Raw genomic sequence first — 25,771 nt, 5'->3', positions numbered from 1 at the left:
AGAGCTTTTAATCTAACTGGTCAGTTAGGAACGCAGGATTTCAAAGTTTAATCAGTTTGGTAAACCTAGGCAAAGACATGCATCTTCTAACTATAACCCACTGGTCAATATGTGTTACGTGTTCCTCTTTGTGCCTGATCCACAGAAGATGTCAATCTGTTACAACCCCGGTTACAGAGCCTGGCTCTTTAGTTCAAGCTGCTGAGACCCATGCTTTTCTTTGTAGGTCCCCAATCCAGGATGGTAGCCAAGATTGCTGTGATCACACAAATATTTCTAAACATAGCCAGGTGCATGCTGAAGTGTATTTCCCGAGGAACGGAATTACACAGATATCGACCCACTTCCATGAATGCCCTTCCTTGAGCACCTGCAAGCCTAGATACCATGGAGATGGGCATGGTAAAATAACCTACACAGATTAGAGCAGAGCAGTAAACCTTTACTCTTGGACCATCGATTTCTGAGGAATATCAGTCATACTGTGATTTGGAGATAGTGAGATGGTCCTTAGGTTAACCTGTTCCTCTTCCATTTAGGACTTTGTACATGGTAACTAATTCTGTGAACATCACCCAATAATCTGTTCCATCAAGGAAGTGGTTTCTTCCTTCTGAATTAGCCCAGGTTTCCAGGTGCCACTCTTCACCTCAGTGTTGCTGCACCTCCAAACCAAGATTTGGAAGCAACACTGAATTGCCGTATAGTGTTTCTACCTACAAAATGCAGCTAAAACACAAAAACAAACAAAAAACTGCTGCTCACCTTATATCTCCCTACATTTGCAAAAAACCACCTCTTTCCTTTTAGATGGTTCCCACCAATGCCAAAAGAGATTTTAGTGTATTTATAGCTAATCAAAATGTGATTTTCATAAACTGAAAGTTCAGTAAAATTCAGTCTAGTAAATAAACAGAGAAATAATCTCTTTCACTTACAGTGCAACATATACTGTAAACTCCACTTCCTCTACAGGGGCATATAATTAGCACACAAAACTCCTATGTACATCAATGAATATGTAACTTGATACAGCCATAAGCTTCTACTTAGCACCAGATTCCTATAAACACGGTTAATTCTCATAACCATTATTCACTGTTTGAAGACACGACAGACAATGGTCTCTGATTTTATTTACCTTGAAAATGGAAAGCCTGCTTTTAAAAATAATATATAAATAAAATAAAATAAAAATGAAAAACACATTAAGCAATCTTAGAAGCACACCAGCTCAACAGGGGAACCATGACCAAAGCAAGCCCTGTAATAGTATAATGACCTTTAACGAGTGTCTTGGGAAACAATACAGTTCTAGCATAAAAGACAAAGGGCAAAACTCATCATGGCTCCACTGACACTAATTCAAAATGATTTTCTGAACAACTAAAGAATGTAAGAGAGGTAATCTGATCTACCAATCTGACCTCACTTTGATTCCAGGGCCCTGCTGCTGCCATTTCTAATTGTCAAACACTCTAAATTTCACATCTGCTCATATTTAATGAAAAGCCGACTCTCACCACCATTCTTTGAGTTAACTAGCTCTGTCAAGATGGGCATCATCTGACCCCTCTGCACAGCAAAGAAAACATGGTGATTTCTATTGAAGCCCTGCCAGTGGAATTTTGTGTGTGAGAGTGTGTGTGTGTATGTATATATACAAAAGAAAGGCCTATGCTGGTTTGTTAAGGGCTTGAATTGATATTGATTTTTCTTACTTATTATTAACGGTCAAAGGTGAGTGGTCTCACATGGGGAAGAATGAGATCTCTTGATTTGATGGAGTGACGACGGGGGGGAAAAGGCCGATGAAACAGAGGATTCTAAAAATCCCTAAAGCTGTCAATATCCCTTAGATTTCAGAATGCAACATGGGTCTAACATGTTTCCAAAAGTGGTGCTGTTGAGGGCAATGATATCATACACAGGATGTTTTTGGTTGAATAGGCAATGAAATCAAAACCAGGGTTTTTCCCCTCTACAGCCTTAAGTGAACTGGAAAGCTACACTAACTCTTCAAATTAGGGTTTCTCTTTGCTTGCCAGATGATACTAATGGTAGAAATGTCACCCATTTGTAGGGGACGTATTCATTTAGTGCTGTCTGTTTGCTGTTAACAGCAGTGCAAGGACTCAACCACATAATCTCTTTGCACGAGACTGCATTAATGTAAAAAATATTGTGTGCTGTGTTGCAGAGATTGTATAAGTAAATGCGTCTGCAGTAACTCTCGGTACTGGAAGATTCTTATTCACTGTTCTAAGCACAGGGAAGTTAGTTTTACTGTACACGGTAGTGACACAGGGCTCAATAAAGGGTGCAACCTCTTAGTATAGAGCAAAGGAGTTACTAGTGGAAATTGTCACCCATTGGAGATGATGCATTAGAGATGACTAACTGGAAAAAGAAGTGAGGTTTTTTACCCACGAAAGCTTATGCCCAAATAAATCTGTTAGTCTTTAAGGTGCCACCGGGCACCTTGTTGTTTTTGTGGATACAGACTAACACGGCTACCCCCTGATACTTGGAAAAAGAAAGACACAACAGCTATGCTGCATGCTCCTTATGGCTGTATGTAGAGTACATACAGGTCACATCCCCCCAGCATGCGTATAAATAACAGTGTAGATGGTGAGACATTGCTTGGGTGAGTTGAGTAAAGACACGCCTAAAGCCTTAGGGTACACACCCTACACAGCTCTCTACATGCCAAAGCAACACCTCCCTCATCTATACTGCTATTTGAGCAGTGTAGTGTCCCGCTGCCTCCCTACTGCTCAAGTCTTTCCCCATTGCAGGGAAAGACTCTAGCAGTGGGAAAGGCTCTGGCAGGGAGGTGGGAGGCGGTGGGGAAGGGGGAGACAGCGGGGACGGGCTCCAGTGGTACCCCACTGCCAGAGCCTTTCCCTGCCATAGGGAGCTGCTGGAGCCTTTCTCTGCTGCATCTCCCCTGCCAGAGCCTTTCATTGACATGTGTAGCTACACGCTGCAATGTGGACACAGCCTCTGTTTCACTGTGGCATGTAGCCCACATATTGCTGCCAGTGGTGCGCAGTATAAACATAGCCTCAGAGTGTTTATACCTACACCACTGGTACACAGAGAGGGTTTGCATCACCAAGAAACCCCACTAGATAAAACTTCAAATGACAAGGCTTTTACGATTATGTGCCAAGAGTCTGTCTCTCTGGATCAATGGATCACAGACCAAAATAGCTGGAGCTAAGGCATTCAGCAGGTGTGACTAAATACTGTATTTATGTTGTATCAAAAAGCTACTGGATGCAACATCCACTAATCCCATTGTACTCAGCACTTGGTGGAGTTCCTGTGTGCCATGCCATACATCTCAGGTGATTGCTCTTCCTGATCAAAACTATGTCTTTCCTACCAGATACTCTGATTTTGCCCATCCATTTGGATAGGGAGAAAGAAAACAATCCCTGTCTGAGACATAGTTTTGCCTGTTATGGATATTTGAACAGGGTGGCAGTTATTGTCAATAATAATCTTCCTCGACTGCTTACAAATCACTGAAGGAACAGTTGTGCTCAGGCTCCCAATAATGTAGTTAACAGTCACTTGCATTGCTCCTCCCTCTTTGCTCTATGTCTTCAGAAGAGCATTTGTGGTTTGTTCATGATAGGTGCTAATCACTGTCACCTGCTAGAGGTGCATTTTTAAAGAGTGACACGCTCCTCCTCTATTCAGGGGTACTTTGCGATGGACTACATGACAGGAGCTTGCGTCAGGGTAGACTCATTAAAGAGAAGCTTATGATGAAATAGCTCTACACTGGGTACATCCATCTCTACTAAGCCTTCTGGGGTGTCCGTCTTGAATGAGGACTTCCTTCCTTACAGCAAATGAAGGGTTACAAAGAGCAAGGCTAATGGGAAAAAAACAAAAACAACCCCAGCTTCAGCTACAAATTGTATCCTCCATTGGAGACTTCCACTGCCTACTGTATGCCATTCAACCACACTGCTATCATAACTGCCCACTGAATTGATAGGGTTTTTTTTAAAACCAGTTTGTAGTCACAGATTTAGACACAGACTCCCCCCCCCCATTAATAAGGCATTTACTTTACTGTGTAATTAATGACAATTTATACTGTATGCACGAAATAAAAACAAAAACATCACCAAGCTGCACTATTAAGGTCCCACATGCTGCCGCAAAGACGCACTATTTAAGAAGCACATTAAGCAAATTAATTAATAAATTAAATGTTGGTATTAAAAAACCCCAAACCAGATCATACATAAATATAGAGCTATATTAAAACTAATTCTGAAAAAAAGCATCAGCCCAGTAAAACTCACAGAACTACAATGTACGACACAAGACAGGGATGATACCACAGACACCACAGACATGGAACAGCATGTGTTGGTGTTAAAACTTACAGGCACGTAAACTGGTGGAGCAATCATTAACAGAGACAGAAGAAAGTGGGAAGGCTCTCTCAAGGGTGTCCATGTTACTATGTACACTGCCTGACATGCAAGAGCAGTCACGCTCAGAGCGTCCGCAATCAAAACAACATGCCAGTTTCATTCTCTTGTAGATGGACATCTTGGCTATAACCATATGTTGGATGGGAGGAGAGGAAGAGCAGCAGGTTAATGGCAAGGTTATATATATATAACAAGGCAGCTGGAAGGTAACTTAAGGGATTTAATACAGGCCTTAGTTTATGTTTAACAGTCTTGACCCAGGAAAAAAATGCAATGTGATTATTGATAACAGTTTGGCTGCACATCAAAAGTAGGGAAAAGATAAATTACTCTTTATATTCTCCCTAAGTCTTATAGGGTGACCACAGACATAGGGAAGAATTGCTAATTACAATCAGATTTTTGGATTAAAAAAAGAACAAAAGTAAAAACAGAAAATCCTAACAACATTTTTTTCCCCTGGCACAATTAACACTGCTGGGCCAAAAAGAGAGAGAAAAATTTAAAGATGTTAATCAATCATATAATTTGGACCTACATTGCTTGTGGCAAACATCAAAGTTATTTAAAAAAAACCAGACAGAGAGCCTCTCAAAAGTGCTAATAATTTCTCAGTATTAAACAGTGCCTGAGAAGTTTCTTTGTTGCATTAAATTACATGTTATTGGAGAGTTACAAGACATCTTCACAAAACTTCCTGAAAGATTTAGTGACTTTACATTATGCCTTCAGGAACTGAAATTGACTCTCGACAGAATACCAAAATTTGTTCACATGAGAGATTCAGCTAATAATGGCAAATATGCTTGACATTAAAGTCAATTCACAAATAAGGCATCACCAAAAGCACACAGAACATTGGTCCATTGGAACATGCTGAACCAATCATCGGCATATTTTCTGCTCCAAGTGGAACTGTGATTGAACATCACAACTGTCTTCAGATGTCAATTCAGAAAGCAAATAAATAAATGCTTACTTAGAAACCAACTCAAAAAGATGTGCTAGCATCAGCAAAATCCATTTGTATTTTTTAAGCAATGGACCCAAAACGGTGATACTATCTTCGATGTGTATTTGCTATAAATGTAACATGTTTAATTTAAAAATTACTCGAAAGTATCATTGCCCAATTTTATCTTATTCACAATTTGAATCTGAAGATGAAAATAAATGCCACTTGAAAATAGTTTCAGATGTTGCACTGAACCATCATTGTTGGTAATGCCTTAGCATGAACTGGCTTAGTTATACTGCCACTTAAACAGAACATTGACAGCCAAAAGCAAAACCTTCAAATATAAAAGTAGCCAAAAAGGTAAAGTTTCTTTGGCCTGTAGCTTCCATTAGGAAGTCTTGTTTATGTTACAATGGTGGTGTTATTTAAATTATTTCCCCTCAGTTTTGCCATTTTTGAATGCTACAGTCACCAGGAAAAAGGGATTTATCTCTCTCAAATGGGTCAAGTCCTGTTCTAAGACCTTTGTGACTTGCCATACAGTATATTTGTCAAGCAAGGGTAACGTTATGATTGTGGAAAACAGGCATTGAGGGAGATGAATGAGTGATCTCTTCAGCAGTGACTCCATTCCTCTAAAACGTTAATTGCATTTCTAGTGGCATGTTCTTTTAGCATCTTAGTCAAGTTATCTTGCAGCTGTTCAGAAAGTCATCATGCAGCATCAGGCCCGTTCAGTGCATGGTACATCATTCCTCAGAGCTTGGCTTTTAGTATAAAGGGTTCCACTGCAGCTTTTGATGCATACAAATTTAGACAACACAGAAAATTCAAAACAGCATTTGGTTCATCCATGTTTCCCTCTCCTAATTCTCCCCAGCATATACTTTTAAAACTAAAAGTTGGGGACAAAGTAGGGGAGACATTTGCTCATAAACTGATTAGATGTTTCCATTACACCTCTTTTTACTTTATTATTTTGTTTTTCACTCTAACAACATGTGGAGTTCCATAGAAAAAAGATAAAGGGTACTTGCCAGAAAGTAATACTAGGTGAGGGGAAAAAAAGACTCGTTTTGGGTTTAAAATACAGCTCTTTTGAAGGATTTTTTCTAATCAAATGCTGTAGTGAAACACAGTATCTGAAAATTCTGTAATACTATGTTGTTGGTTAGTAACAGTCCCTGGTTTTCAGTTACTTATAGCCATATTTTGTCAACAGAAAATAATAAACTATGACACATTTATTAAAATAAAAAAAAAATCATTGTTAAGGGCAGGGAAGGAGGGGAAGGAAAACTTTTTGAACCATTTTAATCAGACTTAAACCAATGATGTGGACAATTTAAATCCTTCTATTCAATAAGGGAAAGTTTGTCAGGTACATCTTAAAATCCACACCTTTCAGGGACTGTTTTTAACTATTATTATTGGTTGTTCTGGAGACCATGCATCATTTTTTGATATTTCACATTGTTAACATGCAAGAAACAGGCTTTAACCTGGCAATAAATGTAACAAAAAAGACTTGCTATAAGGGTTTAAACCAGTATTTAAGCAATCACATATTAAAGCAATACATTTTGTAAAGAAAACATGCTGTAACTCTTCATTCCTGTTACCCAGTCATTTTACATTCATACCAAATACAATATCGAAATAAATTTAAATTAAAACATGGAATATTAGTAAGGATGATTAGTGAGAAGATCAAAGACAAGACAGAAATGATTAAAGATGGTTCAGCCACACACATACTGTTTCCTGTTAAACTTCCATAAATATTAATAAAAAATGGTAATCAGCAGGGGATAAGGGGCTCTTTTTGTACAGCCTTTTGGATGGATGCTAAATTCATATGATACCTGTAGCAGCTGCATAAAAATCCAATCATTCTCTACCATACCCTTGTAGAAATGATCAGGATGCAGAACGGAACTGTTATTTGCAGTTCTGGTGAAAATAAAAACAGAACATAACACAACTTAATTTCCTATTTTAGGTTCTTGAAAAATAAATGGATAGAAGGGAATGGCAGCTCCCTCTTCTTGGCATAACCCCCGCACCTCTAAAATAAAACAAAACAAACCCAGAGGGCATTCCTATGTATCTGAATTCAAGCCAGTGAAATTTGGTTTCTGCTAATGAATCAAAATGTAGCTGTTCCACTGACACAAACTATTTGATAAAAGCAGGAAATTAAGGCAAGATTTTTAAGCTATTTGGAAAAAACGTTTCCAAAACTATCAACATTTTAGACTTCAAATCTCAGTTTTCATTTATTTTATAATTTTAAAATTGGCACAAATGTTTTTTGCTGCAGTTTTTAAAACAGACTGACATTCTTCATTTTTACTTTAGAGGAGAAAGCTGAGTGTCTAGCACTCTGGCAACACCTCATTTTCTGATCACAAAGTCCCCCAAGCCCTGTCAAAATGTCTAGAAGAAAGTACCTAGGATTGTCTGAGTGAGGTGTCATTTAAAATTCACAAAGAGTAATGGGGAATATTTCCAGCCACAAAAGAAAGCAAGGGAAATTGCCAATTGTTCTTTAAATAAGTTGTCAAATAACAGTTCCTTGTCTAGAGCAAGCAGGACAAAGCACCCCTTCTTCTCTGCTGATTGCTTTCTGTTTGTTTGTATGTTTTATGTTACCATACAGTGATCCTGAACTCATTGCTCCACTCATCACTAACAGTAGCTTTACTCATGGACCTCAATGGTAACAAAAAGTAGATCTATGAGGACACCTAGTGGATCTCTATCAAACAACAGCTGGTTAAGTAGAATGTGGACTGGAGGTCACTTGATTGGCAGTGAGTAAAAAAGCACCCAGCTACCATTAAGAATTGAAATAGATATGATGTCATTTCAATTCATCAAGTTCTCATGATCCACAGCAAGTAAAATGACAACAAAGGGGAACTTTACAAATAAATTATGGTATAAAGCAACTAGCAGCATTAAAGGAAGACCATATTTATTTGATTGCCTTTTGGCGACGTTGGTTAACATTATCAGTCTAAAAAATTGAAAGGGCTTCCCACAGCACAATTTCAGTTTTCTTAAAAATACAGCAGCATGTCAAACTGGTGACAATTGATTTTCTCTTAACACAACAGACAAAGCTAGCTCTCCGTTGTTTCACTGTGTTCCAGGGCAATTTCAAGACCACCAAATGCAGCCTGCAAGCTATTTTGCAAGTTTTGCAAATTTCTGTCTTTAAGTGATGTCAGTCATAGGCAATTTGTTAGCTGTTTCCTGAAATTCACAGGGTGTTCTTGTTCTTCAGCCAAAACCGCAGGAGCAGCAGGTGAAGTGAGTGGACAATCTGCACATTCTACTGTATTTCAGTAACTTTAGAAAAGACTTGCATGTTTTGAATTAATGACATTTTAATAGACCAATTCATTTTTATTTTCATACGTCTTCATGACCCTTTCTTCATTAAATTTCAGGGGACACTCAGCCAATGTGTTCTTAATACTTCCTCCATTCATTTCTAAGGGGGCTGAAACTACTAGAAGAACTAAGGCAAAGTTGCGTATTTATTTAAAAAAAAAAATTCTTCTTTGAATCTTCTTTCAGCTCAAGGTGAATTATACTCAGAAAAATGACTATGTAAACATGGATTCTTCAATATCTCTGTGGCTTTGGTCTTCCAAGCCGGACTCAACCTAGCCCTCTTTTTCTTGGAACAATTTTGTGTCTGTGAATAATTATTCCCCGTATGAATTGTGGGCAGTAATATTAGTAGTTCGATGGCAATCAATCTAATCTGCAATTGCATAAATGAAGGATCATATTGTACCTTTTGCATCATTAGCTAAATAGTCACCTAAGTTCTGACTGCAGAATCTTTATTAGTGGTGATGATGTACACTACAGAAAGAACACAGATTGAATCCTAGATCCTATATGGCATATGCAGAGTGCAAAGAAAGAAAAATAGCCTTATCTTGTAAAATAAGGACAAATTTGATATGGAAATAACTGAGAAATAATAAACAAATCCCCCATTTTGTCATTTTTACAGTCTCACTCTTCTGATTATAATCTCACTTTTAAACCTATTTATTTTTGTCTTAATAGTCCTGATACTGCTAATTGATCTCTACTGGACCAAAGATTATTATAGTGGGAACTGGACATTTGTTTTCAAATCCTGATTTACTGAGGATAGGAACTGAAATTAAAAACAAAACAGAGACTGGGGAACCAAGCAGGCCTATCAGATCACTGCCTTTAGCTGACATCAGGGTAAGACCCTGAGGATGCTGGGTTAAGTCCCAGAGTTACTAATGTCAGCAATAAAATCCTCATTCAGAGTACTAAATTTCTGGGTCTTAATCCTGGAAGCAGTGTGCATATAAAAATCACTTATAAATCTATGTCCAAGAACAAGGCGGAAGGTTTTATCTGGCTGAACTGTAAATAGTTAAAATGCAAGTGGTCAATTCTGTCATCACTAATGGTCTCAAATAGGCAGGTTGGTGAACTTGGCTCCTAAGCTAGTTAATGCTTTCAACTGTGTTGTTCAGCACCTTATGTGGAGTGGTAGATTCCCATTCCCTCAATGTACCTCCCAACAATAAATGGTATTACAGCATTTGGATATGCTGATTGGCTAACACTGTGACGTTATTCCCAGAAGTACTGCCTTTCCTGGATTCTTTAGGTCCTTGTGTTCCTATGTGACTGTGTAGCACTTAGCACAAGAACGCCAGAAGCTTTTGCTATCTTAAAACAAATTAACAAGAGTAACATTTGGGGGAATGGTAAAAAAAATGGTAACCTCACAGGTTTGGAGTAGCCACGGTTAAAATGAGTGGTTAGTGGGCTCCCAGTGGTACCACTGTGGCTCATTATACCCTTGAGCTATCTAATCCTGGTCCCTGAAACTCTTGGGGAACAGTTTAGTCATACTGAGAAGCTCTGAATAATCCTGTAAGTATGGTAGCAGTACCCCACCCCTCCCCAATGTATTTTCTTTGGAGTGCCTGTACATCGAATGAGTGCAAATGTAAACTGTTCTCCACCTCCCAAATGCTGTATTTATTTTAACTACCAGGACCATGTGTGCACTAAGAAATGGTCGATGACTGAGGGCCTCCATAGATACTGTAGAATTAACAATGCTGTGGCTCAGATTCAGACGGAGTGGTCTATAAAGTTCATACTGGGTCTGTAATAAGCTTCAGAGTTATGCTACTGAAAGCATAATTGGGCCATACACATGTATCATTAATTTTACAGCAATGGAAATTTCATAGACTGGGGGAAAATAATTACCACTGTAGAGTCACTTGTCTCCAGTTAAGGATAGGTTTAGGTTTATGCATCAGAAGTTGATCACACAATTAATTCATTGCCTGGCTTATTTTTTTTGGTGCTGGGGGTGGAGGGAAGGGACAGTGGGGAATTGCTGTATGCCCTTTCTGTCATGAAATGAAGCTGAGCAGCAGAGAATACAAGCCCAAGACCTTGAATAAAAGCCCAACAATGAATTCCACTTAACCAGGCAAACAGTGCTATAGTGGTAATTACTCCAGCCTAACTGGCATCCCTAAAAAGTAATGAGAAGTCCAAAGTCATTTAAAGGAAATGCCATTGTCAAGGCTTCATTTTCCATTGGAGATAAAAATAAGATTGGGGAGGAAAGAGAGAGGTGGAGGAAACTGCTGTATTTTCTTCAACGTCGCCCTGATCCGTGTGAGTGTAAAGGATGAGAAAGGTGGGGGTATGACGTCACTGCTACATGCAACATAAATATTAAAGAAAAGAACCAAACTACTAAACAAAACAAAAAAAAAAGTCTCTGCTAGAGAAAGACAGGTTGGACCGCACTCTGGGCTACAGGGAACCCGTTTTTACTCACAATAGATCACTATCAGTGTGCAGTTAAAATATAGTAGGGACCGTGTTCCAAGGCAGCAAGAGGAAAAATAAATCAAAAATTTGTCAATTTTCACAGGTTACAACACATTCCTTTAAAAACATCAAAGTACACACGATCTGTCCCTCCGGGGTTCAACCCCCACCCTTTGCCGCAAGCAAGTGGCTGGAAAAAATGTATAGAGAATTAGACAAGAGTTGTTATACAGAATGAAAGAAACAGAAAGTGTGAATCATCCAGGTTAGAGATTTCATCCCAGCATGGCTGCATTTAATATATACGTATATACATTTGGCCCTTTGCTGAAAAGATACAATGAAATTAAATAAGAAAGAAATTGAAAACATAAGCTAAATATACCACAAAATTATCAATGGTTTGTGAATAGAATTTCTATATCTCTCTCTGGACAATGTAATGTGAACATTTACAGATTATTCAGGCAGTAAGGAGAGGAGGGAGAAGGACGGATGGCTGAAAACTGTGAAAGGAAAGCATAGTTACTTTAATTATCCCTAGCCTCGTGGAGATGCACAGTTCTTACTTGAATTATTAATACTAGGCCTAACAGGTTTGGACAAATGGCTATGTAGGTCAGGCTCACTTATAGACCCTGACAATACCACAGTTAATATTCAGACAATATCTAAAGGGACATGAAACCTCAGATGCATTATTAAAGAACATGGCTTTCAACTGTCCCAGGAAGCTGCATGTAATTAATGCCATAATAATTAAGATTTCCATGTAAAGAAGACATTCTTTCACATTTCATTCACCTGTACATGCTGATAGTTTTATCTTCATCCCTTCATTTCATTTTACATGTCACCTGAAATCCACTGTCTCTAATTTTGATTCTGTTGCTCATTAATTAAAAAAAATATATCTGAACTGTTCACAATCTCATTGTAAATTAAGTTGACAGCCAAGCCCCACAATTTAGAAGGTAATGATGTTTTGTTGTAATTTCTGTTTTGTTTTAGTTAGATTGTGTTTTTAAGACAAACAATTCGGGCACCGTATATGTGGAGATGATGGCTAAGATATTCAAAAGTGACTAGTGATTTTGAGGGCCAAAGTTTGACACCTTCAAGGGACCTGATTTGCAGATACTACTGAGCATCTGCCCTCTAAAAATCAGACCTTTTAAAGGTGTCTCAAATTTGGGCATCCAAAAATCGATTGACCAAAAATCACCCAATACCTTTGAAAATCTTGGCTTATATCATTCACTGATTGACAGGACTTTAAAAACAAAGGTATTGAATTATTGTTAATAGTTATGAACATGCAGCTGCTTAAGCTGTTATCAGCTGTTCTGACAAGTGTGTGTGTGTGTGTGTGTGTGTGTGTGAGAGAGAGAGAGAGAGAGAGAGACCAAACCTAGAAAATATTCTGAGTACATATTAGACTTTGCCATCATTGCCTTTTTTCCCTCCACCTGACTCAGAAGATTACCCCCTTGGTGTTCAGTGCTCAGTGTGGTGGCTCTGACAGGCTCCTTCTTCAGCCTCACTAACTCCATCATTTCATTCCACATCTGTCCAACACCCTTTAATGCATTAGACTGATGTGTGTGACTATGTCGTTTGGAGCATTTCCTAGTGCTACATGCAGAGGCTGTCATTCTAGCCCTGACAGGGGCTTACTGCTGTTTTATACTGCGTTGGTTGGTCTCTTTCCAAGGAGTTTTCTTCTCCCGGGCTTCCCAAAATTGAACATTTTATTCCGTTTCATGCTTCTGCCCTTTACATTGTAGTTGCTTGTTCATATGTTGCAATATATTTGAGTTAAATGTGGCCCATCTATGTAGGTCTTGAATCCAAACAATACCAAGTCTCTTGGAGAATTTGATAGAAGCCTGTACACATGAGCACAGCATAGTATTACAGGTATGAAAGGTGGGGTGGGGGAAAATAAAAATACATAAAGGGTAGGGAGGCAACAACAGCTCCCCTATGTTGGTTATATGTTTCCCCTTCCCTAGTGTTTTGGGAAATCCTGGGGGAAAATTAGCTTTGAGTTGCAGGAACCCGCGGGTAGTTTTCACTTGCCTGACCAGAACTTACTCATCAGTCTCACTGACCTTGGCAGCAGTTCCAGAGTAACATTCTCACATGGAGAAGCTGTTCTTGAACAATTTTTTTCAATATGTTAGGCAAATGCATGCGTTCCTTCCACACAGGCATGCATATCTTTGATTTCCACGAACTTTGCATTCACTGTGACTATTGTGGCTACCATTCTCCATTAAAGTCTCAGCTCCTCTGTCTCTATTATGCTACCTTAAGGAAACAATGTAGAAACCTTGTTCTCCTTGATCGTGTCTTTTTTTGGGAGAGAAGAGGAAGGCTGTCCTTACGGACTCTAATAGTATTGTTTTTCTCTACAGAGAATTTCATTTTCTGGTATGGTTTGAGTAGAAGTACCCTTTTCCTAGTGTGTGTGAAGGTCCAAGTCTAGCCCTTTCTTCCAAATGCCAAGACTGTAGTGAGACAACAGCAATCAGTAGGCCACAGTGTTTTGGGAATCATAAAAGGAGCAGGAGCAGAAGCATGGGCAGACTCTGCTGAGACAGTCCAACCCACTTTTCTTGTGACTCTAAACAGGGTCATGTGGTTTTTAATGGCAGAATATCATCTAAACCATGTAAGTGTACACATGATATTCAAATATCCATTAAGAGAAGGAATCCCCATGCCTACATTTGAAATCTATACTTCAAATCTACTGTGTGAGTATTTGGTTTGGGTAACCTGACTGCAGAAAGTCCACCAAAATTAAAGAGCCAGATATATTCCTGCATAAATATAAAGAAAAAACAAAACCAGGTCTCCACTCCAATGTTCTGCTCTCTCTGCATTCACAAATCTCCTGCTGACTTCAACCACTGTTCTATTAACCTGGGTAAAGCAGGTGATAAACACTGAAGTCTGCTGAACACCTCTGAAAGCAGAATTTTGTCCTATTTAAGGGACCAGTCCAGCATTTCTTCTGCGCACAGAACTCCCATCGACTTTTGGACTTCCTCTGCAGAATGACAGCAGGATGGAGCCTATGGGACTCATCATAATATTTTATTTCAGCATTGGTATGTAGCTCAGTGTTGTTTCTTAGCTTACTTTACATGTTACATTATATTATACAAGGCCCAAATTCTGCCCTTATGCCTCACGGAAGCCCATTGCAAGTAATGGGTTTTTACAGGGTGCAAGTCAGGGCAGAATTTGGCCCCATGTGGATAAGATTGTTCATCTACTCAGACTCAGAACGTTCCACTGCCCACAAATAAATGCCGTGGGCACAGATTCATCTTGATTTAATTATCTGAAGTTTGTTAACTTTGGACACAAACAGGCATTTTAATGAAGCTGCAGGTGTGAGTGAGTGGTGTGAAATTTAATTTTAAAAATATTCACATTAGAATTACAAATGACATTTAACTGCATTGCCATGTATTTATTTCCTACCCTTTCTGCACCACTGTGTAAAACACATAAATGCATTTAAAGAGATTCCTTAAGGCTGAGCAGTTCCTGAAGGGGGAGGGGGAGGAAAAGGGAGGGAGAAGAAATATTACTTACGCCGTTTGCAGCCACATTTTTTTATCCTTTTGGGATCTGTGATGTCATCATGACAGGCCTTGCAGTAAAAATATGCCCTGGAGAGACAGAACGGAAAAACTGACACATTTCTTAATCCACACAAATGAAATTAGTCCCACATTTCCTCCTGCTACATTGCCAAATTAATGAAACATGCCAGCACTAATTTCCTTTAATCTTTGGAAAGGTTTAGACATTTAAAGGAGGAAATATTTGCTGCAAGACCATTAATTTCAAACACAAGACTATGATTCAAGTTAGTGCTTCTTTTAATAAACTTTCATTTGAAAAATAATTAGGAGAAGGGTTGATAAATATGACACAGTGGATCAGATCATTTGCCTTTCATCTTTGAAAGCCAGCATCCAATGAGTCTCATCGTCAAGGCACATATGAAATGAGTTCACTGTTCTTGACCTGAAAGTCACGAATTCAGAGCCAGCTAAGGTTTTAAGGCCAAGTTTGCAGTCTAGCCTCCACCGGACCTCCATAATGGTGATTTCAATGTCATTGTGACCTAAATTGTGGTCAATAATATCATGCATGCTATTATTTCCACCTGTAAAAATGGAAGCCAGTGTCTGAAAATCAGGTTCTTAAAAAGCAGTGAACAAACATGGGGACTACTGTCCTCTTGGTTCAGACTTCTTTTCGTTTGCCATCAGGGTTCAATTAGAGAAGAATCACACTAGTTTTGACTGCATTATTAACCCTTAGCAAAAATCCCTAAGCAAACAAAACTATGTAATACACAAGATGACCTACCTAACTCTCTGTCTATTTAGGCTTTTACAAATTGCCTGTTACTGTGTATCAAAGAGCAGATTGCTAGGTGAAGTATGCAGAATGTAGGGTAAGTGAGGAAGGGTAAGTGTGCAATAACACTTTACATATCATTAAAATAAAATTATGTTTTAATAAACATACATCAAACTGCCCACAGGAGATTTCACAAGCCTGTCAAATCAGTATGTCACACACTAGTGCTGTGACACATGTATATTTCATGAAGATCACACTGCTAGCCTCTAACTGAGCCAATCTGGGCTGCTATAATATACACATATTTTTGCTGGCATGACAACTGGGCCATACCACACTTCAGCATCTGCCAAATTTCCCCCATTGCCTGCCTCCTCTGACCCAGACTCCTCTCTACAAATTCAGGCAGATGGAAATGAGGGGTGACTTGAGGTCACACCACACGTCTTGCAGGTAATACTGCTCGTGCACTTGAGGTGGCCTGAAGGTTCCAGAAATAGGAGAGGCCATGGGAACAGAAGAATCTACAGTCCTTGGGTACTGGAAAGAAAAATAAGCAACAAATACACAGGGACATGGATGAATATAGTCTTGGTTCCAGTGTAAATGAAAGGGCTGTTAATTCATTTAGACAAAAATATCAAGGGTTTATGAATGTTTCACACTGTGCGGGGATGTTATAGAAAGGGTGAGGGCACAGGGAGCATGGTACTTTCCTGATGTAAGGAAAAACATAATCCATCTTCCAGATCCCAGAAGCACAAGTAAAGAGGGAGTGACTAGGACTATGTGCAGGGGTGACAAGGCCCGCAGAGTTATTTCTAGATGTTTTCCTGTGCTCCATCGCAGGGCATTATCTAAAGGTGGGTGTTATGATCCTCTCTGTACAAAAGGGGGAATTGGAGCCTAGAGAAATCAAGGGACTTGTCCAAAGTCAAAGAGCCAGTCTGTCACATATGTCCAAGCTCTCAGGCTACGTGGAGTCAATGGATATTTTCCAGGTTTGACCTATGGCTGGTGTTTTTAATTAGGAATGGGGAACCTGACAATATCTAAAGATGTGGTTCAGATATCAGCCTCAATATTTGGTTACTTCTCTGTAGACCATCCAAACCTCTTGTCTCTACAAAACTGGGCTGGAAGCCTTGCCAGAAAGCCACATCTGCTACTTCCTGCTAATGGCCTGGCTAGAAGTCTATTGAGAACATTTAAATACTTTAGATTGGAACCCCAAGCACAGACAAAGCTGGGGTAAAAATAGAATGAAAGAGAAATGAAACTTTTTTCTTCATTTTGAGTATTGAGTAAAGGTTCAGTGGGCTTTTACATTTTAATCACAAAAATATTTTGCAGTTATATCAGAGCTACAAGTAGTCCCCTCTCTACTTAAACTTATACATTCTTCTTGCTGTTTGATATCCATGTAGGCTTGGTCTACACTGCAGAGTTAGTGTTCCCACTTCTGGCTCTGAGATGGGCTGTTGCCCGGGCTCCCGGCTCTGAGCCAGGCTGCTGCCCGTGCTCCTGGCTCCCTGCTCTGGGCCAGGCTGCCATCTGGGCTCCCGGCTCCCCACTTAACTTGTAGTGTAGATATGTCTGTAGACTCCTTTACCTACCTGTACAGCTGGTGTGATTAGTTTAATGGGAAGGTACATGGATTCAAGCTAGTATAAGAGGGTCTAATTCAAACAATTGTGAATTTAATCTACACAAAACAATTGAAACTAATTTAATTCAAACGTCTGAATTTGGTCCAGGAAGTTTAAGTGACCTGCCAGGAAAGCAGCAGGGTTTAGTGGAGTCAGCATGGCACTAGCCGTCTTGAGTTCTAAACCTGCTATGGGGACTAGCTAAATAATATATTCAAGCCAGTCACTGTCAGAGATAGGATTGGGACTCAGGAGTGGCAGTCTCTACTCTTCTATGGACCATGTGGACTCCAGGGAGGCACCTCTCTCTTGACTATGGGATTTTATTACTATTTCTGTTGGACAACATTTCCTCTCCAGTTTTTGCAGTTCCCCCTTTAGACATTTAATCCAGCTCTAGATCCCACTTCTGAAGCAGGATCCTTTAGCACAGACCCTTCCCCAAATCCCTACGAGTTTAGACAGATGCTGCACAGGTGTGGGGTCCATGCTGCCAGATCCCATTGCTGAACTAGACATGCTCATGATACTCTCTGGGCATGTTTACACTGCAATCTGAGGTGGGATTGATGTTTGGATAGACATACCTGCACTAGATGGCTAAAAACAGCAACATCGATACAGAGGCATGAGCCTCAGCAGGGGCTGTATAAGCATGCCAGGGACCCATGTTGCTAGGCTGCACTGAAGCCCGCGGCACCTATTCTGCTATTTTTAGCTGTGCTAGCATGAGGAAAGCTATCTTAGGTATGTCTACCCATGCTCCAATCACACTGCAGATTGCAGTGCAGGCATACCCTAGGTGCAAGACCAAGAATAAGTGACTCAGATGCTTTTAAAAATGAAATTACCATATTGATAAAAGAATTAAAACAAATAGATTTCCATAATGCATAATAAAATGTAAGTGGATAAAGAATGATAAAAAGACACCACTCATATTGTACCTATGACACATTATTAGCATTCACCCTTTTATATACAGCTATTCTCTTCAATAAATCCTTAACATAAAGGTGTGTAATATGTACCTATTATTTAAAAAAACATTAAAAAATCATTGTTTTAGCAATATACAAAATTACTCTACTACAAATTATGGTGCATAAACAGTGTTAAATATGCATTGCAATATGGTATAGTTCTAACCTAAAAGACTTGCCAGCATCTCTTAAAGCACATAACACATAAACAAAAACATTTAATTTGAGCTACAAGTATATAACATATGTTTGCTTTTGTTTTATTGTACTTAGGTAAAAATCCTGTTTTTTACTCTCCTAGAATCTTTTTTATTGCCATTCAGATCCCATTAAAGCATCCATCACTTGTTTGAAAACAAAGGCAGAGAATTCATGGAGAGGGATTCAGTTTCTCTCAATTTTGGAAGATTTTTTCTGACTCTGATTCATCAAGTTACAAAGGTGAAATTGGCAATTTTCATAAATGGCTACGTTAGCTGAAGCACATCTGATAAAGATCTGCTTTGTACAGAATGGTTAGGGAATATGGGAAGAGAGGCAGCAACCTTGCATAATTCTGGCCAAAGGTTTCTGGAAAAGGCAAGTCAGAGCTTCTGCTTCAACTTGCTGTTGTCATGGATGGAAATTGATATACAAGTGCTGAGTAAATTTACTCTAAGTATATCTTCACTATTCAACTTCTATCATTTCAAAAAGGCCATGCCAGGTTTCTCCCGGTGCGGTCTCCATTAACTTTAATGGGGAACTGCATGGCTAAAACACTTTGTAAATACACAGGTTAGTGTCTTGGTGCTACCATGTGAATAGCCTTGTGCACATGGAAAAGGAAAGAGGCAAGAGAGAGAACAAGAACTGCCTGCTGGGCTCAAAGGTTGCTTGAGAGGCTAGTGCTCACTGTAATAGCTTTCATAAAGGCGGTGCTGGAGATGGGAAAGGGCAGGGCCCAGCTGTAGTAGGGGCAGCTGCCTCCTGTGTCTCCCTTTGGGCCAGAGATTGCTCGTCAGCACCCTGCCTGTGTTTCCACCTCTTCAGGACCCTTTAAGAACTCCTCCAGTTCAAAAAGTTCAAACAATCCCCAAAAGGGGTCTTACTTATTTAGACTTCTGGGAACACACAGGCTGCAGCCCCAGTCCATCGCTCACCCAGCAGGCCAAAATAACACTAAGTCTTTGAAAAACAGAACAACTCATACTCGTCTTTATCCCAATGTCAGGTTGGCACAGCCCCTTGCTTCCAAAGGGTCTGTCTGTCAGACTCTGCCCTGCTTCTTGGGCATGGTGTCTCCCAGGACCCTATCTAGACAACTTTCTTCCTCTTAATGTCAGGCTCAGTTATTCTCTCAGCCCCCTCCTACTGAAGCTTCCTGCTGTCTTTTAGCCTGGGATTGCTTGATTTCCCTCAGGTGTAATCAGGCTTGGCTTGGCTTAGCCCAGGCTCTCCAGCCCAAGGGCAGGCCACCATGTTACACCAGCGAGAATGCATGCAGTGCCCTTTTGAGGGGTAACAAGACTGATGTCGACATGCTTACCTCAGTCTAAAATTGGTGTAAGGGAGATGAGGAAACTGTGAGCACCTGTTGGAATCATGTGCCTCTTGCAGGGCTGGGGCTTAAATAGACAGTTTAGCTCTTGGGATATGCAGCACTAGTATAGCACTGAACAAATATTAAGCAATCTGCATGTTATCCCTTTGAGATACCTCAGTATTATTCTGTTCATTTTACAGATAGGGAAGGAGACTCAAAGGCCTAATTCACTGGCACCTGTGCAAATTAGGAGACATTCCATTAGAGGCCAGCTACAAGGGGAGGGAGACCAGAAGAGGTGCCCCTTCTCCCTCTGTGGCTGGCTTGGCTGTTGGGGAATGTTTATTTGGGAAGGAGCAGGTAGAGTCACTTTGCTAGGGGTAGGTAGTATTCCCTGGCTTGCAGAGACTGCTAGCTTTGGAGTTGGAAAAGAATGTAGCTTCTTTGGCAGAGTAGGCTTAGTCAAGGGCTGATTTTCACCTCTCTGAGTGCATCACTTCTGCGCCATTTGACACTGATGGAACCCACAGGTATCATTTGGCAGAATTGGGTTTGCAGGCAGCTGGAGGTTGGAATGTTTATAATAATTCTGACATGTTGCAGCTGGCTGGAAGGGGCCCTGTAGTTGAGCAGGTGCTAAGCAGGCCTGATATCTATGAGCCAGAATCAGAGAAGGTATATCTGCAAGAACCCAGGAATCTGTGGTAAGAGCAGAGGAGGAGGAGGTGGTTAGACCTCTGTACTGTATGCAGATATGGGACCTGCCCTTGTGGATTGACTAACCCAATAGGGCTGAAGGGGGGAGGATGGTTCTGGGAGACAGCTTCCCACTGTTTGGATGAGCACAGCTGCACCTTGGAAGAAAGTCTTCATGGCCTATAAGATGGAATGGTTATGGAGGGAGAAGGTGGCCAGTTCTGAGATAATAATCTGATTCTTGAACTCAAGTTCAGCATGATTTAAAAAATAAAAATTGCAGCCAACTCTATTTCTTGCACATTGGAGTGTCTTCTTTTTCATTTTGGAGTAACACATTTGGGAGGGACGACCAGGCAACAAATTACTTTTTTAGTTTTTAAAAATCTATTTACCTTCAAAATGTTTTAAAAAGTTATTTCGTTATCTTAGAAATTATTTTCTGACATCACTTTATCTTTCTAAAGACTTCATAATCACGAGACACTGGGTGTGCACTGGGGTCTAATAATGACACACCTTGGTGGCTGCTAGGCATGAGACCAAAGTTTTCTTGTATAACTGTAGCTTGAATACTCCAAACCCTAATCTCACTGATACAGCCAAGTTCTTAGACTGCTAAACAGGTAAAGTAGCCCACATTGGATGGGAAGTACTGCTCTGTTTTAGTTTGATTCATTATTATGTACCTACACAGTATATAGTTCTGATAAAGAATAGTAACAAGGGGATGTCATACCGCCAATGTAATGCTGAATGAATACTGCTCAGTTTGCCCACAACAATTATTTGTTGAGGTTGCTGAAACTGTCCCTATATAAAAGAATTTCTCTAAACACCTAAACCTTAGGCCAAAACTAGGGACCCCGTTCTCTGCTCAAATAACTCCACTAGGGTCAATTACGTTACAACAGTAGATAATCTGGCCCATATCCAAAGTGGGTTTTTTGAGGTTAACCCCTCCTCACCCCCAAACTTAATATTTCTCTCTTTGGTTCTTTTTCATAGGTGCTGCAAAATTATTATTTCATTTTATTTCAGTTAAAGTTTTTTCGCCATGGGAAAAAGTCCAACATGAGAAGCATGTACATTTGGTCCAATTCAACCCCCGTTGAAGAAATATGAATCCTTCTGCTGACTTCTATGGGAGTGGGGGCGAAGCTCTAAATGTAAAGAATAAAACAAGGAAGAGACTGCATTTTTTTAATTAAAAAGATGCAATAAACAAATTACCTTTTCACTTCTTTGGCATCACTTGCAATGAAGAATCCTAAAGTACCTTCTTGAATCTTGACGTGGTTTCCAGGATTGATTAATATACTGCTCAATGAAACACAAACAAACAAAAGACAAAGCTATGAGTTTATATCACTTTTAATTGAGTGCTCCAAAATGCTCTATTTTTGTTTTATTCTAGGGGACCCACTAGTCAGGAAAGGCTATAAGGAAATTTGAAGCCATTTTCTTCTTTGACATTTCCAATCAGATCAACGCTTAAACATCAACAATGGGTATCATTACAGAACTTAAATTTGCAATAACCATGTATCTTCCCTTAAAATCATATCACCATTTCAGCTCTTAAGTCACTACTTTCTTATGTTCTAGCCATCAAATAATTAGCATCTTTTACCAAAACAAAGCAAAAAAAGCATCTCAGAAAAACCACGTGTGAAGCGGAGCAGTTTAGCTTTCTTGCGCTATTATTCAGGCTGATGAAAAAGTTCATGATATGGTGAAAAGGGAAGAGATCCCCCAAGGAAACCACCACTTGATACCAGTACAAAGAGTCATTTGTAAAATTAAACCATTTTAAACATCCTTGTGCCAATTTCTTTTGAAATGAGAAATAATGGGACCCCTATCTGTATATATTATATTATTGTACATAATATAATAAATACACACATACACTCAAGGGGAATGGTACATGACAACCAGTCGCTATTGCTGAGGAAAACATAAAATGAATATAACATTTTAAAAAAACCATTGCTATGCAGCCCCTGGAAGAAAAAAATAATAATCCAGCCACCCTAACAGAGTGACTGCACCTCAGTTTGATGGAGGAAATTGTAAGTTAACATGGTGTGTGTTGATCTCTGCTTATGTGTAAAATATTTGCTGTATTGTCATAAAGGTTTAGCACCAGAGTATTTTTGGTTCAGGCAATATTATAAGGTATCAGGTAGCCATACTTATTCTTCATCTTCTTTTACTTTGAAGTGTAATATAACTAAGCTCTTAACTTGACAAAACACTTAATAAAGCTTGTCAAATGTTTCACTTTTTTTGTTTTTGTTTTGGTCAAGTTTAATCTTTGTAAGTTAAAGAGTAATAAGAGTACACATGCAAGACTTACAGTACACAAGGACTAAAAGAAACTATGATGCTTGCAGGCTTATATCAGACACTGACTTTTAGGAAAGATGCCAATGTAGCAATAGATAAGATGTATACATGAATGGACATAAGGTGCTAACATTGCAAGTGCATGCAATGCTAATGATTTGTAGCCTTATTATTTTGGGGAAAATATAGGATCAAATGTTTAGATAGTCTTAGGGTATGTCTACACCCAGCCGCTAGTTCGACGGCTGGCAATCGAAGTTCTGGGTTCGACTTATCGCATCTTGTCTGGATGCGATAAGTCGAACCCGGAAGTGCTCGCCGTCGACTGCGGTACTCCAGCTAGACGAGAAGAGTACCGCGGAGTCGACGGGGGAGCCTGCCTGCCGCGTGTGGACCGAGGTAAGATCGAACTAAGGTACTTCGAACTTCAGCTACGTTATTCACGTAGCTGAAGTTGCGTACCTTAGTTCGATTTGGGGGGTGAGTGTAGACCAAGCCTTAGTTACTGATAAATTGTTGAGTTGGATAATGCTGGTAAATATACAATGTTTTTGTTAAATAGAGAACATTTTCATATGCTGTATTTTATATACTGAATGTGTATGTACTTGTGCGTGTGCATCTGCACATATACTTATACATACACACACACACACACATATATATATATGTACACATTAAAGTCCTATGTGACAAGAATATTAAGCTTGCAAAATCAGCATTTAGAAGTCAGGTGATGTCAGATTTAAGGCTGCCTGTGCAACCTTAATTCAGTCCCTCGTGCATATGTTTTATGACACAGTCCTCATTGTCATGATCATATATTATCTGTAGCTCAGGACCCTTCCCTCATGCACTGCATAGGATGGATGATGCTCAGTGAACAAAAAGCTATTCAATAGTTTGTTTTATCCTTATTGCTTGACCTGTGGCCCTGTGCAGGAAACCCTGCTCTAGAGTTATTCATTGGCTCATGGGTTTTTCAGCACTATAGTAGCTGAGTACTTCCTAAACAGCCTGATTTTTCAGAGTACTTAGCATTTTATAGCACTTTGTATGTACAAAGTCTCCCTTGCCTCATTCATGACACAGCTCCTACTTTGGCAACAAATGAGGCTTGGATCCTACAGACAATAGCCTTCATCACTACACAACCCGAATTTGTTCCTAAAATACAGTCCATCCTGTGCAACGAAAGAAGCAAGAGGTCCTGAAAAAAGTATGTAATTAAAGACCGTACCATAATACATGTGCACAAGGGGAATGAATTAAAGATGCACAAGTAACCTTAAATCTGACATTTCCTAACTTTTGAGTGCTTGACTTGGCAACTTCAATGTATTTTTTTATCTTGAGGTCTGAGGGATTAATACAATTTTCTAGGTTTTAAAAAAGCAAACTGAAAAAATCAGAAATTCCATTACATGGAATCATATTGACACCTGCATGGCTGGAATCTTTAGAACTACCGCACAGACCTCTGCTACTCAAGCTAACAGAGAAACTGATAGCAACAGTAAGTTGTCATCCACTAGAGGTGGATGAGACACATACTTTGCTAGTGGTTGGGTTTCACAGATATTTGCTAACAGAAAAAATGTTGAGACTCAGGAATCAAGGGTTCCATTCCAGATTCTGGAGGGCAGTGTTCCCTTGAGGTCACAGACCTTGCTGCTCCTGTCCCACCCAAACCTGACCCATTCTGCCCACCCTCTCAAGCCTGTCACTGTCCTATCTTTTCCCCTTCCTCACAGCTCCTTGTCTTAGTTTTGCCCTCATCCTAGACCCAGTCTCCTCACCTAGCCGGTCCCAGTCTCCAACTCCCACACTCTTCATCTCAGTCACAGTCTCCTTGCCCAGCCAGTCCCACTCGTTCTTCCTCCCCCCCACAATTTCCAGTCCCAGCCTTCCCACCCGAGGTTCCTTGTCCTAAGCGACTCTCCTCCCTGCGACATCAGGTTCTTGGCCCCTCTGCATTTGAGTCATGTTGCTTACTCCTCCAAACTGCCAGGATGCCAGAAGTGGGGGAGGGGAAAGGGGGGGGACAATAAGAACACAAGAGTGACATTTTGCCTGCTCTCAGTACTGGTACCCAGTGCCAAAGCAGCCGCAGAAGCGAAAAGAAGCAATTCAGGGAAAGTCCTAGATAGCCCTGACAGTCCTGGGATAGAGCATGCTCAGTGCAGATGGAGTAATCTGAGAATTCAGCTGCCAAACGGTAACAAATCTCTACTGACCATATGCAAATAGATTTTTCAAATGTTAATAAATCTGTGTGTTTTTTCAAAGAAAGAGCAAAAGGTATATCCCTGACACATTAGTAATCCCTACGACAAACGTCAAGCCCTTGTTCCAAAGCATGGAGATGCTAGATGAAATGGCTGTAAAAATGTTTTTAATGAGCAAAAGAACATATTTTTCCTTAATCTCATTCTTGGAAATTGATCAGCCTGAGGCAGACACCCACTATGGAAAATTTTCTCCCAAACAGTAAAAATTTAACAAGCTGACAAGCACCTGAAAACAGGGTCTTATAATGGGAAGTGCCAGGCAAACTTAACTTTAGGTGGCATTTCCAGTTTCACCTTTAATATATATGCGTAATATTAACTCACATGAATTGATTTCATATCTGTCAGAAGATCTTGTACTGCACTAGGTCTTAACCACAAAATAAGGATTTGTGACTGTGTATGTGATGGGAATAAAAATAAATTGATCTTATCAGTGTTATTAACAATAAATAACAGCAGAGTCTCACACAGGTTTGATTTTATTCTCACCCTCTGATGTACAGGCAATACAAGCAGCGGCTACTCACAAGCAAATTCTACCCAGTTTGCATGGCTTATAAAAGCAACTAAAAGAAGGTACTT

The 25,771-nt window shown here is 39.8% G+C and overlaps 1 protein-coding gene across 2 annotated transcripts in view; it reads right to left on the bottom strand.

Moving 5' to 3' along the window:
* Positions 1-25,771, bottom strand: part of LOC112106608 (calcium-activated potassium channel subunit alpha-1) — a 916,252-nt gene that overhangs the window by 121,780 nt on the left and 768,701 nt on the right. For both annotated transcript variants that reach the window (XM_026653705.1, XM_026653706.1), the window contains exons 17-18: positions 21,777-21,863; positions 14,908-14,984 (exon numbers count right to left, since the gene is read on the bottom strand). In XM_026653705.1, the coding sequence (XP_026509490.1) occupies positions 14,908-14,984; positions 21,777-21,863 (164 nt within the window). The remainder of the gene's footprint in view (positions 1-14,907; positions 14,985-21,776; positions 21,864-25,771) is intronic.

Source organism: Terrapene carolina, unplaced genomic scaffold (genome assembly GCF_002925995.2).
Source record: "Terrapene carolina triunguis isolate 2854851 unplaced genomic scaffold, T_m_triunguis-2.0 Scaffold147, whole genome shotgun sequence".
NCBI lineage: Eukaryota > Metazoa > Chordata > Testudines > Emydidae > Terrapene > Terrapene triunguis.
Note: the sequence above shows the minus strand (reverse complement) of the source record. Positions and strands in the feature narration are given on the sequence as shown.